Source organism: Parambassis ranga, chromosome 1 (genome assembly GCF_900634625.1).
Source record: "Parambassis ranga chromosome 1, fParRan2.1, whole genome shotgun sequence".
NCBI lineage: Eukaryota > Metazoa > Chordata > Actinopteri > Ambassidae > Parambassis > Parambassis ranga.
The window spans coordinates 25,720,795-25,738,045 of NC_041022.1; the positions used below are offsets into that span (position 1 = coordinate 25,720,795).

The 17,251-nt window shown below is 39.1% G+C and overlaps 1 protein-coding gene across 1 annotated transcript; it reads right to left on the minus strand.

Annotated features, from left to right (window-relative positions):
* Positions 1 to 2,516: 2,516 nt before the first annotated feature.
* spcs3 (signal peptidase complex subunit 3) lies at positions 2,517 to 5,637 on the minus strand. The gene is made up of 5 exons (XM_028417319.1): positions 5,495 to 5,637; positions 4,868 to 4,941; positions 4,700 to 4,776; positions 4,139 to 4,254; positions 2,517 to 2,768 (listed from the first exon to the last, which is right to left on the minus strand). Exons 1-5 carry the CDS (start codon positions 5,635 to 5,637, stop codon positions 2,636 to 2,638), a joined length of 543 nt encoding a protein of 180 aa, XP_028273120.1. The 3' UTR covers positions 2,517 to 2,635.
* Positions 5,638 to 17,251: the final 11,614 nt, after the last annotated feature.

A 17,251-nucleotide genomic window follows, 5' to 3' on the forward strand; every position in this document is an offset into this window, starting at 1 on the left:
AGTTGGGCACAAGCAGGTTCAGAAACTAGATGGATGGACGATCTTCTAAATTATGTGTATTATTTCTATAGAGGCAATATAATGTTAGAGTTCGTAGATGCAAAGTATAGGGGGTGGTTAGTCTCACTGAAACAAGTGGTTTTCATTCCTCTGAGACATACCCCAGCCTGTGCAAACTGCACATAAAGCAGATAATATATTCTCATTCACTATACTTTCATTTATATTGCTTCAAATATGACATGGAATTATATTTCAAATCAACAAAATTACTGGAGTGGTTTACAGTATTGTGTACTATATTGTGTGATCTACTATATTTTATGATCAACTATAATTAAAACGAGTTCTAAAAAAAAAAAACTAATTCACCTCACAGATGACACTAGACTGGTACTTGTCAACCGAGACCAGAGTCATCTTTTTTTTTTAACAGGCTGTGTTTATTTCTGATGTTAGCCATTTTAACATGCGTTGCCTTCTAGACTCCTCTGGTTTTTGAGCTAGTTCTCTCGCCCAGCTCGTTGCTGTGAATAGCCTATAATATGTAGGAAAACTCATATCCTCGCTTAAGTACATTTACAGGACGTTGAACATACAGTAGGTACGGAAAGTATTCAAACCCCCGTACATTTCTCACTCTTTGTTATATTGCAGCCATTTGCTGAAATCATTTAAGTTTTTTTTTCCTCATTAAGGTACACACCTCTGCTTGGTGAGAGAGGTAAAGAGGAACCCAAAGATCCCTGTGGCTGAGCTCCAGAGATGCAGCCAAAATTGAACATCTAAATATTTATTTTCTCAGACAGTCCTGACTCACCACATACCCAAAAAATGATTTAGTATTCATTTCAAGCCCTGCATTATCACTCAAAACTGCATAGCCCATCTTCTACCTTAGGCCATTGAATTGTCAGTTTTACCTTGTGTTGTGTCAGTTGCCCATTGAAATGTATTTATGTACAAAGAGCATCAGTGTGGATTTTACAGACTAATCGTAGCAGGTTTTACTGTTTTAGAGTTCATGCAATTCATGAACATATGATTTTATTAAACATGACCAAACCAAACCAGGTAGCCTGAAGCCAGGCAGGTCACCTACAGGTCCATCATTTTTATGGTCTCTGGGGAAATCACTCCTGTTGTTGTTTCCACTATTTACAGTTTTATATTTATATAAATATATAGGGCAGCAGTGGCTCAGTGGTAGAGCAGGGTTGTCCGATAACTGGAAGGTCGGCGGTTCGACCCCAGCTCCTCCCTAGTCATTGTTGTGTGTCCTTGGGCAAGGCACTTTACTCACATTGCCTCCAGTGCACTCACTGTATGAATGCGTATGAATGAATTGGTGGTGGTCGGAGAGGCCGTAGGCACACCTTGGCAGCCACGTCTCCGTCAGTCTCCCCCTGGGGAGCTGTGGCTACCACTGGTAACTTACCCCTGCCACTGTGTAAATGTGGTGTGAAAGAATAATGCATCTCAATGTAAGCGCTTTGAGTGCCTGCCCAACAGAGCAGAAAAGCGCAATATAAGACCAATGCGTTATTATTATTATTTTGTTGTGAGTGTTTTTAGCATTTGTGTTGCCAAGTTAATGAAGTTCTTTTTCCTATTTTTTAGTCAAGGTCTTGGGAAGTAGGGGTGTTCCATATCCACCCAAGAGATAAAGAGTTATCTTCAATATATTTAGCAACCAAAAAACTTTATTATTAACATAAATTATATATACTTTTAACATAAATATTTTAGCAATTAAATGAATTAATCTGGCAGCTTCAGTCATACAGACTTCCACCTTAGTTCCACTTCCACTAGTTTCTGATTCACACATAGACAGCTGTAGCTGTTTCTGACTTCTTTAGAGAACCCAATAAAATAGTGTTTGTATAGTATTGCCGGTCCAATATGTATGTATGTATGACCACACAGCACCCCTAACCAAAACATGTTCCCAGGGCCATGTTTGCAGTTGTTTTGTGTTTACTGAATCCACATGGAGGCCTGCCTGTTTACCACAGGAGGTGAGGGACCGACATGGGACTTGACCAATCAAATGGGCGAAGTCATGAGCAACTGTCCCCGCCTTGAAAGTGCCAAAACTCTGCTCAAAATACCATCTTGTGGGCTTTATTCTGCTCATGTTACTGTTTTTTGCACTGTATAATCTGCACATGATGTATTGCAGCCATTAAAAGCAATAGTCTCCTGATATCACAATGATGGGGCGGGCCGACTCATAATTATCGATCAAGCATGCATTATTCGGGCTTTGAAAAAAATGACATTAAAGAGTTAACAGGCCTTATTAACATGTTAACTTCAACAGCACTCATTTTAACCGTTCAGTCCTATTGGTTCTGCTTTTGCTATTTGTTACTGATGGTTAGTGTATTGTTATTAAAACATGACCTTGCTATATATCTAAGCATATAGCATTTGTGTAGTTAAACCCGTATTAATCTACTATATATTTCTCACACACAACAGATGTGAGAGCAGAGATAAGACACTCAAAATTGTTTCAATCCATCTTTTATTATAAACCAAAACTCAATTACACCTATCATCATGATCTAGTTTGTGTCTGTGCTAAAACTGTGTACAGTGTGTTGAAGCAGACTGGGTGGATCTCTGTTTAATAGCTCTTGGTGATCTCGTATGTATCTGGGAAAGGGAGGCTGACATGCCCGCTTCCAGCCACTAGAGGCAGGATTCCAGCGTTGGGAACAACATTCCAGGACAGCGTCAGAGTGATATTCTTATTGGCCCTGGAAAAAGACATAAGGTCATATGATGAATGTACATTGTCTTTGTTTCACTCATCGGGTCATAATAAAATGTTCTGTTGCATGACCAAATTGTTGACTTTGAGCTGTCATGCCTGATTGTTCTGCCTGATAATTCTGTGTCGAGTCGACGGCGTACCTCTGTGTAGCCCTCTGCTGTGACGCAGAGTCCTACCTGTTAGCCTGATGTGCACCTCCCAAAAATTGTAACTACGCCATCTTTTTAGAGAGAAGAGTCTTTGGTAACCCATCAAACAAACTGTACTTGTTCAGTCTTCTTCTAATTGTGCTGTCACGTTAATAGTGGGGCAGATTAAGTGCATTAAGTGCAGAGGATTTTTCAGATTTTTAATACAAGCAACAGGTAGATGGTGGCCATTTTTAAGATGGCTGACTTTGTTAACCTTGAAAACCTTTTTTTATGCTAGAACTTGAATGCCTGGCCAATTTTGAATGATTAAAGAGTCAAAACAAAACATTTTATAATTTCGATTCTACAATAACAATTTTAAAATGGCTGAGTTGTAATGCTGCTAGCCATTTTTATGAAACAAATGCCCAATTTTTGGTCTAAAGTTGTTCAATAGTTTGACTGTTGTACAGTACAGACAATATTTTCTGCTGAAATGACATGAGTCACCCTACAGATTTCAGATTAATACAAAAGGGAGAGATGTCAGCACATCCAGGGTACTTTCCTTGTACTTTCTTAAGAAAAAGTACAAAATCTTGTTCTTTTTTTGCAGAATGCTATACATTAAGTATACCCAATATATACAGTGGTCCCTCGCTATAACTTTTGTGGCCTGCATCCTGATTGGCTCTAGACCACTGTCAATCAATCTCCTCTGTGCCGTCTCTCCTACGGAATGCAGGCCTGAAAACACGTTTTGCAAAGGCAAAGGCAGAACAGGGCAAGACTGTTGCCTTCCTGATTTGGGGGACATTAGGTGTTAGTAAGTTAAAGATAATGCATGTGATGTGGTCAGCTAAGAGCACAAGAAAAATACAGTATGTATATGAGAACCTCAGACAACAAGGGACTTTCACACCACATATCCAGCACCCAGTACTGCTAAAGGTTCAGAGCTGATATATCACCAACAAAAGATGGCAGCAGCACTTCCAACTAGAATAGACTCAAACCGAGCTCTGTAAGCCCATTTGTAAGCTCTGTCCATTGCCAGCCAGCCAAAAGGAAGACAGTGATAATGTGAGCTTGCCTTAAAAATCTAGCAATTAGGTTATGCAAGTACTGATTATACTGTAACTATGATAGGGTACATCTCCCAGATACATATATACATCTGGGAATATATATAAATGGAATGTCCTCCGTGAGACTGTCTTACCTAAGACCGTTCCCATCATCAAAGAAGAAGTATTTGGACTTCATATCCCTGAGATTTAGCATTGTGTTTTCCCCTCGAAGAACAATCTTATCCCACAGCACCACCTGGTTCAGAGACTGAGACACACACACACAGGCACAGAGTTAAAATATAGGCTCATTCCATGTAAAATCATCCAGCTTCAGGCACAGCAGCCTCATTAGATGACCCCCACCCCCCTCAGACATTTTTCAAAAAATTCACTGATGTACATCTATCAATATTATGGAGAAATCCAGAGGTTTAGGTCTGCGAGTGTAACCATTTGCAAATTACAGCCCTTTGAAATAAGTAATAAGTGTAAGTTATTTTTCGGAGTTTTCGGTGGATTTGCTTTCGGCCACATTTCAAGCCGTTACTGCATGGCCTCTGTTGCATGTAGGAATCTGGCGTTTGCTGCATAGGGCTAACTTTTCCCATTGAATCAGAAAATGTAATCAAACATTTACTATCTCAACAATATCTCTAGACCCTTTATATAGAGAGTACTTGTGAAGTGAAGGTTACATTTGCAATACTCACATTGCTTTTAGTAGCATACTCCGCAGACAAGTAGAGAAACAGCTGTTTGACATTCCAGTCAAAAATGGGCTGCAAATGTGGGAAAGGTTAAAGATTTTTAAATGAAATGAATGAAAACAAAACATTTGACACTGTGGTAACTTAAAACTTAGGTAAGGCAAAGGATATCAGCTGAGAGGTCAAACGTGAGAAACCCCAGATCACTGCGCTCTCTGGGTCCCGTGAAGTCATCAACGTTCTTCCTGTTACAGTGGGTGAGAAAAGAGATGACTGAGAGCAGGAGGATGAACGTCACAACACAGGCTGTAGACAGGCAGTGCATGAAAACACAGACAATATCCAACAACTTAGCTGGCATGAGGTCTGACCCTGAATCCTAATCAGACCTTATCATATTTTCTCTTTATGCAAAGAAGTCTTTCTCAGAGCACTCCAATGTCTTACTGCGATGTGGACAAATCCACCATGTCATGCGTGGCACATCTCTCCGCTACATATTGTGTGAATGATCTTTGTTAAGAAGAAAACTGGGTGTATTTAACCAAATACATTTGGTACATTAATTCCATGTCCATGCAAGAATGGGGGACATTAATGAAAAATGAAATATGTGCGTTAATGCATGATTGAACTGACGTATTTGCACAGAGCTAATCAGCACCCACACCGGGCCGGACACTAGGCACAGCTCATTTCTCCCTTACATTATAAAGCTATGGTACAGCACAAATATGGGGTGGTACAAAACTGCCTACTGCTAACAGCTGTAACAAACTGGTGAACAAAGATCCTTACAGCATGACTTTGGAGACGTGAATGTCCACAGGAACTCTTCTGTCTTTAAACGCTGTGGTGATGAAACAGCCGAAAGTTAAGGCCGCCATGACGCTCAGAGAGAAAGCAAACAGAGAGTTAGCTCTCGACAAAACCGTATTCATTTTCAGATAACCGCTAAAATAATAAGAATAAGAAACACAGCAACGCAATTGCTGACTGGTGTTTCACACAAACTGTATGCGGATGTCGGGTAGGAAACGGAAGTTTCGGAACGGAAATCTTTTTTTGTACTTCTTGTTTACGCTTTTCAAAATAAACCAAATTGATCGAATAAAAATAGATACACAAATAATTTTGTCAGAAAAAATCCTAAATTATTTTATATGGCATCTAATTATGTATAGATCTGTCAATGTATTGTGTGCACTCTGCCCAGTTAACACAATGACTAATAATACAGCCAAAATCACATATAAGCTACCAATGTTAGACAACAGATTCTGATGAGCCAGCTCTAAATCAAATGTGTTGTCCTATGTTACTCCCAGTGACAGTAACATAGTAACAGTAACTACGGACAGAGCTTCCGTGAGAGCTCCGGGACGCTCTGACCAGAGCCAGAGAGATGTTTACTCCTACTGCTCTGGCTCTAACCGCCGCCACGTTGGCAGCGTCACGTCCGGGAAAAGTCCAAATATGGACAAAGAGGTGTAGCACGAGCTGAGTTTAAGGGGGCGGGCTGTGATACGGCAACCGTCTGTCGTTCAAGCGGCAACGCCCAGAATTATGCGTCATTTTAGTCCGAATATAATTAAAACGAGTGAGTTGTAACCCCCCCCCCCTCCGTACAATTGACGCTAGACGAGAACTTATCATCTGAGACCAGAGTGGTTTTTTGTACCAGGCTGTACACATGTTCATTTCTGCTGTGAAGTCGGCCATTTTAACATGGGAGTCTATGGGAAATGACTCGCTGCTGGAGCCAACCCCCAGCGGTTGCAGCGTGAACTAAGAGTTTGGTTCTGCATGGGCTTTTTTAATGCTTTATTAACGGAACAGTAGAACCTAACAATGACAATCCTTAAATGAAACATACTTCTTTTACATTTTTAAATAAAATCAAACCTCCTATTAATATTCAAATTACCCAGTGGGGGGGGGGGGGGGGGGGGGGGCATACCGAAATACCAAAATACGATTTTTTACCAGAAACTCTTTTACATTTATTAGGTCTAAACCATGTATTTTCACTTTATGTAATTTAAGATAAGATAAGATAAGATAATCCTTTATTAGTCCCCTGCAGGGGAAATTCACAGTGTTACAGCAGCAACAGCACACGTAAGAAGAAAAAATATAGAAAAATAGATAAATAGAATAAACATAAGGTGAATGAATGATTGATTAATTAACAGAATAAAGTGACTAACAGAACAATAGCAGAATAAAGTGACTTCAGTACTAAACTGTTATTGCACATTACGATCTGGTGTGGAAAAGATGACAGTTTACATTATATACACAAGAGCTGTAAAAAAATAAAGTTATTGCACTGCAGGACCAAGTTATTATACAGGAGGTAGTGTGGTCTTAGCTAGGAGTGGATATATATATATCCATATATAGATAGATATATCCATATATATAGTGGATATGCCGAGGTGCTGCTGCTCCAGCAGATCACTCCATAAAAGATGGCAGATGCCACCACAGTGTCATAAATAGTCCTCAGGAGTGGTCCCTGTACTCCCAAGGACCTGAGTCTCCTCAGGAGGTGGAGTCTGCTCTGGCCCTTTTTGTAAAGTGAACTGTGTTGTCAGACCAGTCCAGTTTCTTGTTCAGATGAACACCCAGGTACTTGTAAGAGTCCATCTCAATGTCCAGTCCCTGGATGTTCACTGGTGTAGGGCGGGAGTGGTTGTGGCTACGGAAATCCACCACCAGCTCCTTGGTTTTACCCACGTTTATCTGGAGACAGTTTCCGTGGCACCAGTCTGTAAAGTCCTGGATGAGTACTCCCTGTCATCGTCGTCTGTGATGAGGCCGACCACCGCAGAGTCATCAGAGAACTTCTGTAGATGACAGCTGGGTGAGAGGTGGCAGAAGTCTGCAGTGTAAAGTGGTAAAGTGGGGTTGGTATATCCACCATATTTTAATTAACTGGATAAATACTTTTAGGATATTGTGTGAAACTTTCTTATAGATCTCATCAGAACAATTCAAATCATATTTGGCCTTAAAATCCTGTAAATCAAGAATGTTACCATTTCCATCCATAAGGTGAACAACAGACCAAATCTGTTTTGTCATCCAGTCTTCTATATATAGATCTCCTCCGACTCAATATCACTCTGTTGTTCTTTATTATTCTTAAACGTCATTTCCAATTTAATAAAACCTGTTGGTGAAATTTTGAGAGTTTTATGGGTAACTTGTAGAAATTCAATACCTCCAACTTTGTTAAGGATAAGAGAAGGTATTAGAACTAGGGATGTCCCGATCAGGTTTTTTTTGCCTTTGAGTCCGAGTCCGAGTCATTTGATTTTGCGTATCTGCCGATACCGAGTCCCGATCTGATACTTTCAAGATTCTCCATAAGATCAATAAACTTTAATTTCTAAAGAACATTTAACACTGGAAAGGCCCCAATCATCAACATTATTATTATTGTTATTATTGATGATATTAATATTAATGTTGATATTATTATTATGAGCAGTGGTAGGCGTATTACCACGGCTTATCTAAGCATAGTCAATGGAGTTAAGTCAAACCAACTAGCACGTCATGAGCAACAGAGCCAAACAACACGCACTCTCTGGGAGTGGGCTCACCTGTATGCACATGTGCTTGTGTGCGCACGCGTTTGCATGTGTGTATGCGCATCAGGCCGCTGCAGACAGCTGCAGTGAATTTTACAAACGCCACCATGTAGACACACATAGAAACTGACAGCAGAGATGGCACCAGAGGACTGGGCAAGAGAACTAGAATGGGTGGCGCTGCAGCGAGTGCCGCCAGTGAGAAGGCAGAGAACTTCACAGCTCTGTGTTGCTGTAACCAGCGTCCAAGCCCTGCAGCGCTGTGACGCACCGTGGCGACGCAGACAGCGAGCTGACCGGTCTGCTCAGAACGTCCCGTAAGCGTTACACAATGAGTTAAAAAATAAGAACTACCTGTTGATTTGACACATTTTAAGACAGAAGCCGCGGGCCATATAAAGTCCGACGGCCTTCATACGCTACGACGCACCGGAGTGACGCCTTTTGTCATCCAGTCTCTTTGGCAGCGAGAGAGAGAGACAGAAAGAGAGGAAAACAAACCAGCATGCAAATGTAATTTATCGCGGCCGAAAAACTTATCGAGCCCATTTAATTTATCGTGCAATTAATTGATTGTTTATCGCGACAGGCCTAGTCATAGCCACCCTGCACAGAAAGCGTTAACTTTGAGAGCCCTAATAAATATATATCCGAGTCCTGATCGGGAGGTAACAGCCGATTCCGATCGAGTCTGAAATCACGTAATCGGGCCCGATTTCCGATCATGTGATCGGATCGGGACATCCCTATTGAGAACCATATCTCTTTATTTATTACAGTTTTTTCTGATTGCTTAAACACTAACAATGATTCTTATAGCACAATTTCTAAAACTATTAATAGTTATAGCAAAATCACTCACTGAGTTTGCAAAACTAAAAGCCAAAAAACTGCTTTACACTCAGTTTGCACTTTTGTAACACACACACAAAACTGTAATAACCTTTTTGTAAACGCATAGGTTATAGTAAATACATGAATACATATAATTATTGTAACATTCTATCAGAGTATAGCATATTCTATGATATGAAAGGGTAGAAAATAACACATAACAATAATTATACAGTTTTTTCTGATTGCTTAAGCACATTTCTGTAACTATTGGCTATTTGTGCAAAACTCTACACACAAATAAAAAAACCTTACACCAAATACGCAAAACATTGTAGATCTCTTGCAAAAGCCAATACATCTTGCTTAACTCTTCAAACCTTTGTAAAAATGGTATTTTTGTACCACACAGTTAACACAAACCATCATATTACTAAGCACACAATGTGCCAACTACACACTGATGGTATTAACTGAAAACACATCTGGCTTTTGCTTTCTCTGTGTACAAGGTCTGTCCATGTGAGGTCAAACCTTTGTCATAAATAGTTCTATAGAAACACAGGGATTCAAATTTCAAGTATGAATGTTTATTCACACACATCAAAACAATCACAAGAAAACATACAATTTCACTGAAAGAGAGAGAGAGAGAGAGAGAGAGAGATAATCAGTCTCATTGTCTCTCTGGGTCCGGCCACAGAATTTCATCAACATCACATGCAATGTCTTCTAGTCCAAGGCACCGGGGAACATGTCTCCTGGAGTGCCGTATCCAGGCCTGACATGATGCCTGGTCAATATCCTCGCATGCCTCCTTCCAGATGCTGGATGTCTAGTAATTCTGTGGAGTAACAGTTTCAGTTTTACATGTACAGTATTGTTGTTTTTCTCATTAGAGTATGGTACTACTGCAAAACTTAGTGTGAGGGAACTGTACTAACCCATTCTCATCAATATGTCCTTATGATGCTTGCTACAGTGTAGCGGCTCAGGCTGAACCCGTTGTCCAGCTTCCCTCAGGGTCAATCCATGGTTGATCACATGATCCATTATTGTAGCTCCGATGACATCAGTAATTCTATTTCTTCTTACCCTTCCTCCTTCCTCTTCACCTCCTCGTCCTCTTCCTCTAAATTCACCTCCTAGTCTTCGTCCTCCTCCTCTTCCTCATGTTCCTCCTCTAATTCTCACTCTTCTCAGTTTCCTTCTCCCTCCATTGTTCTCCACACTGAAGCTTACCTGTGGCTTATTTACAGAGCTCATGCTGATTGCAAAGTGAACTAATGATGTAAAACAGTTCTCACATGTGACAGTGTAGCCAGACAGTTGGCAAAATAGTGTAAATACCAGCCATAAATGTGTGTAGTTTTACTATGAGTGTGTTGATCTTTTGGAAGTTGTGTGTAAAGCAGTGAGTTGTGTTTAAAGTTCAGCAAAAAGAGTGCTGTGAAGTGGATTATATTTATACATTTGCAAATTGTGTGTTACAAAAGTGCAAACTGAGTGTAAAGCAGTTTTTTTGCTTTTAGTTTTGTAAACTCAGTGAGTGATTTTGCTATAACTATTAATAGTTTTAGAAATTGTGCTATAAGAATCATTGTTAGTGTTTAAGCAATCAGAAAAAATTGTAATTATATTATATTATATATTACAGTTTTTTCTGATTGCTTAAGCACATTTCTGTAACTATTGGCTATTTGTGCAAAACTCTACACACAAATAAAAAAACCTTACACCAAATCAGCAAAACATTGTAGATCTTTTGCAAAAGCTAATACATCTTGCTTAACTCTTCAAACCTTTGTAAAAATGGTATTTTTGTACCACACAGTTAACACAAACCATCATATTACTAAGCACACAATGTGCCAACTACACACTGATGGTATTACAGTTTTTTCTGATTGCTTAAACACTAACAATGATTCTTATAGCACAATTTCTAAAACTATTAATAGTTATAGCAAAATCACTCACTGAGTTTGCAAAACTAAAAGCCAAAAAACTGCTTTACACTCAATTTGCACTTTTGTAACACACACACAAAACTGTAATAACCTTTTTGTAAACGCATAGGTTATAGTAAATACATGAATACATATAATTATTGTAACATTCTATCAGAGTATAGCATATTCTATGATATGAAAGGGTAGAAAATAACACATAACAATAATTATAATTATATTATATTATATATTACAGTTTTTTCTGATTGCTTAAGCACATTTCTGTAACTATTGGCTATTTGTGCAAAACTCTACACACAAATAAAAAAACCTTACACCAAATCAGCAAAACATTGTAGATCTTTTGCAAAAGCTAATACATCTTGCTTAACTCTTCAAACCTTTGTAAAAATGGTATTTTTGTACCACACAGTTAACACAAACCATCATATTACTAAGCACACAATGTGCCAACTACACACTGATGGTATTACAGTTTTTTCTGATTGCTTAAACACTAACAATGATTCTTATAGCACAATTTCTAAAACTATTAATAGTTTTAACAAAATCACTCACTGAGTTTGCAAAACTAAAAGCAAAAAAACTGCTTTACACTCAATTTGCACTTTTGTAACACACAATTTGCAAATGTATAAATATAATCCACTTCACAGCACTCTTTTTGCTGAACTGTAAACACAACTCACTGCTTTACACACAATTTCCAAATGATCAACACACTCCTAGTAAAACTATACACATTTATGGCTAGTATTTACACTATTTTGCCAACTGTCTGGCTACACTGTCACATGTGAGAACTGTTTTACATCATTAGTTCACTTTGCAATCAGCATGAGCACTGTGAATAAGACACAGGTAAGCTTCAGTGTGGAGAACAACGGAGGGAGAAGGAAACTGAGAAGAACGAGAATTAGAGGAGGAACATGAGGAAGAGGAGGAGGACAAAGACTAGGAGGTGAATTTAGAGGAAGAGGACGAGGAGGTGAAGAGGAAGGAGGAAGGGTAAGAAGAAATAGAATTACTGATGTCATCGGAGCTACAATAGTGGATCATGTGATCAACCATGGAATGACCCTGAAGGAAGCTGGACAACAGGTTCAGCCTGAGCCGCTACACTGTAGCAAGCATCATAAGGACATATTGATGAGAATGGGTTAGTACAGTTCCCTCACACTAAGTTTTGTAGTAGTACCATACTCTAATGAGAAAAACAACAATACTGTACATGTAAAACTGAAACTGTTACTCCACAGAATTACTAGACATCCAGCATCTGGACCAGGCATCATGTCAGGCCTGGATACGACACTCCAGGAGACATGTTCCCCGGTGACTTGGACTAGAAGACATTGCATGTGATGTTGATGAAATTCTGTGGCCAGACCCAGAGAGACAATGAGACTGATTTTCTCTCTCTCTCTCTCTCTCTCTTTCAGTGAAATTGTATGTTTTCTTGTGTTTGTTTTGATGTGTGTGAATAAACATTCATACTTGAAATTTGAATCCCTGTGTGTTTATAGAACTATTTATGACAAAAGTTTGACCTCACATGGACATACCTTGTGCACAGAGAAAGCAAAAGCCAGATGTGTTTTCAGTTACAGTTTTTTCTGATTGCTTAAACACTAACAATGATTCTTATAGCACAATTTCTAAAACTATTAATAGTTATAGCAAAATCACTCACTGAGTTTGCAAAACTAAAAGCCAAAAAAATGCTTTACACTCAATTTGCACTTTTGTAACACACAATTTGCAATTGTATAAATATAATCCACTTGACAGCACTCTTTTTGCTGAACTGTAAACACAACTCACTGCTTTACACACAATTTCCAAATGATCAACACACTCCTAGTAAAACTATACACATGTATGGCTAGTATTTACACTATTTTGCCAACTGTCTGGCTACACTGTCACATGTGAGAACTGTTTTACATCATTAGTTCACTTTGCAATCAGCATGAGCTGTAAATAAGACACAGGTAAGCTTCAGTGTGGAGAACAATGGAAGGAGAAGGAAACTGAGAAGAGTGAGAATTAGAGGAGGAACATGAGGAAGAGGAGGAGGACGAAGACTAGGAGGTGAATTTAGAGGAAGAGGACGAGGAGGTGAAGAGGAAGGAGGAAGGATAAGAAGAAATAGAATTACTGATGTCATCGGAGCTACAATAGTGGATCATGTGATCAACCATGGAATGACCCTGAGGGAAGCTGGACAACGGGTTCAGCCTGAGCCGCTACACTGTAGCAAGCATCATAAGGACATATTGATGAGAATCGGTTAGTACAGTTCCCTCACGCTAAGTTTTGTAGGTGTACCATACTCTAATGAGAAAAACAACAATACTGTACATGTAAAACTGAAACTGTTACTCCACAGAATTACTAGACATCCAGCATCTGGAAGGAGGCATGCGTGGATATGGACCAGGCATCATGTCAGGCCTGGATACGGCACTCCAGGAGACATGTTCCCTGGTGCCTTGGACTAGAAGACATTGCATGCGACGTTGATGAAATTCTGTGGCCGGACCCAGAGAGACAATGAGACTGATTTTCTCTCTCTCTCTCTCTTTCAGTGAAATTGTATGTTTTCTTGTGATTGTTTTGATGTGTGTGAATAAACATTCATACTTGAAATTTGAATCCCTGTGTGTTTATAGAACTATTTATGACAAAAGTTTGACCTCACATGGACAGACCTTGTGCACAGAGAAAGCAAAAGCCAGATGTGTTTTCAGTTAATACCATCAGTGTGTAGTTGGCACATTGTGTGCTTAGTAATGATGGTTTGTGTTAACTGTGTGGTACAAAAATACCATTTTACAAAGGTTTGAAGAGTTACAGTTTTTTCTGATTGCTTAAACACTAACAATGATTCTTATAGCACAATTTCTAAAACTATTAATAGTTTTAGCAAAATCACTCACTGAGTTTGCAAAACTAAAAGCAAAAAAACTGCTTTACACTCAATTTGCACTTTTGTAACACACAATTTGCAATTGTATAAATATAATCCACTTCACAGCACTCTTTTTGCTGAACTGTAAACACAACTCACTGCTTTACACACAACTTCCAAATGATCAACACACTCCTAGTAAAACTACACACATTTATGGCTGGTATTTACACTATTTTGCCAACTGTCTGGCTACACTGTCACATGTGAGAACAGTTTTACATCATTAGTTCACTTTGCAATCAGCATGAGCTCTGTAAATAAGACACAGGTAAGCTTCAGTGTGGAGAACAATGGAGGGAGAAGGAGACTGAGAAGAGTGAGAATTAGAGGAGGATGAGGACATGAGGAAGCAGGAGGAAGAGGAAGAGGACGAGGAGGTGAAGAGGAAGGAGGAAGGGTAAGAAGAAATAGAATTACTGATGTCATCGGAGCTACAATAGTGGATCATGTGATCAACCATGGAATGACCCTGAGGGAAGCTGGACAACGGGTTCAGCCTGAGCCGCTACAATATAGCAAGCATCATGAGGACATATTGATGAGAATGGGTTAGTACAGTTCCTTCACTCTAAGTTTTTCTCTAATGAGAAAAACATCAATACTGTACATGTAAAACTGAAACTGTTACTCCATAGAATTGCTAGACATCCAGCATCTGGAAGGAGGCATGCGAGGATATGGACCAGGCATCATGTCAGGCCTGGATACGGCACTCCAGGAGACATGTTCCCCGGTGCCTTGGACTAGAAGACATTGCATGTGATGTTGATGAAATTCTGTGGCCGGACCCAGAGAGACAATGAGACTGATTATCTCTCTCTCTCTCTCTCTCTCTCTTTCAGTGAAATTGTATGTTTTCTAGTGTTTGTTTTGATGTGTGTGAATAAACATTCATACTTGAAATTTGAATCCCTGTGTTTCTATAGAACTATTTATGACAAAAGTTTGACCTCACATGGACAGACCTTGTGCACAGAGAAAGCAAAAGCCAGATGTGTTTTCAGTTAATACCATCAGTGTGTAGTTGGCACATTGTGTGCTTAGTAATATGGTGGTTTGTGTTAACTGTGTGGTACAAAAATACCATTTTACAAAGGTTTGAAGAGTTAAGCAAGATGTATTAGCTTTTGCAAAAGATCTACAATGTTTTGCTGATTTGGTGTAAGGTTTTTTTATTTGTGTGTAGAGTTTTGCACAAATAGCCAATAGTTACAGAAATGTGCTTAAGCAATCAGAAAAAACTGTAAGCAAGATGTATTGGCTTTTGCAAGAGATCTACAATGTTTTGCTGATTTGGTGTAAGGTTTTTTTATTTGTGTGTAGAGTTTTGCACAAATAGCCAATAGTTACAGAAATGTGCTTAAGCAATCAGAAAAAACTGAAATACCATCAGTGTGTAGTTGGCACATTGTGTGCTTAGTAATATGATGGTTTGTGTTACAGTTTTTTCTGATTGCTTAAGCACATTTCTGTAACTATTGGCTATTTGTGCAAAACTCTACACACAAATAAAAAAACCTTACACCAAATCAGCAAAACATTGTAGATCTCTTGCAAAAGCTAATACATCTTGCTTAACTCTTCAAACCTTTGTAAAAATGGTATTTTTGTACCACACAGTTAACACAAACCATCATATTACTAAGCACACAATGTGCCAACTACACACTGATGGTATTAACTGAAAACACATCTGGCTTTTGCTTTCTCTGTGCACAAGGTCTGTCCATGTGAGGTCAAACTTCTGTCATAAATAGTTCTATAAACACACAGGGATTCAAATTTCAAGTATGAATGTTTATTCACACACATCAAAACAATCACAAGAAAACATACAATTTCACTGAAAGAGAGAGAAAATCAGTCTCATTGTCTCTCTGGGTCCGGCCACAGAATTTCATCAAGATCACATCCAATGTCTTCTAGTCCAAGGCACCGGGGAACATGTCTCCTGGAGTGCCGTATCCAGGCCTGACATGATACCTGGTCCATATCCTCGCATGCCTCCTTCCAGATGCTGGATGTCTAGTAATTCTGTGGAGTAACAGTTTCAGTTTTACATGTACAGTATTGTTGTTTTTCTCATGAGTTTTCCCAGAGTATGGTACTACTACAAAACTTAGTGTGAGGGAATATGTCCTTATGATGCTTGCTACAGCGGCTCAGGCTGAACCCGTTGTCCAGCTTCCCTCAGGGTCATTCCATGGTTGATCACATGATCCACTATTGTAGCTCCGATGACATCAGTAATTCTATTTCTTCTTACCCTTCCTCCTTCCTCTTCACCTCCTCATCCTCTTCCTCTAAATTCACATCCTAGTCTTCGTCCTCCTCCTCTTCCTCATGTTCCTCCTCTAATTCTCACTCTTCTCAGTTTCCTTCTCCCTCCATTGTTCTCCACACTGAAGCTTACCTGTGGCTTATTTACAGAGCTCATGCTGATTGCAAAGTGAACTAATGATGTAAAACAGTTCTCGCATGTGACAGTGTAGCCAGACAGTTGGCAAAATAGTGTAAATACCAGCCATAAATGTGTGTAGTTTTACTAGGAGTGTGTTGATCATTTGGAAGTTGTGTGTAAAGCAGTGAGTTGTGTTTACAGTTCAGCAAAAAGAGTGCTGTGAAGTGGATTATATTTATACAATTGCAAATTGTGTGTTACAAAAGTGCAAATTGAGTGTAAAGCAGTTTTTTTGCTTTTAGTTTTGCAAACTCAGTGAGTGATTTTGTTAAAACTATTAATAGTTTTAGAAATTGTGCTATAAGAATCATTGTTAGTGTTTAAGCATTCACAAAAAACTGTAATTAATTATAATTATATATTATATAATTATAAAACAGAATAATAATAATAAACATAATTATATTAGTATTCAGGTAGTTTGTCATCTTGATATTTAAAGGGAAAAGGGTTAGTCATAGCTCTCGCTGTACATAATACATAATACACATACTCACCATCTGTCCAGCAGCGAAGTGCTCTGTTGTCAGACTACAGTTCTTTATATTGAGGTTTTTATACTTGACTTGACAGAACTGAACACTGAGTTTTGCACAAAAACATTATCCCGTTGCCCACACGTGGGCACGCATGTGAGTTCGTCATGTGTCCTCACCACAACAACAACAACACCGTTCAGCAAATCAGAGCCGCCCTGCCCCGCCTCCC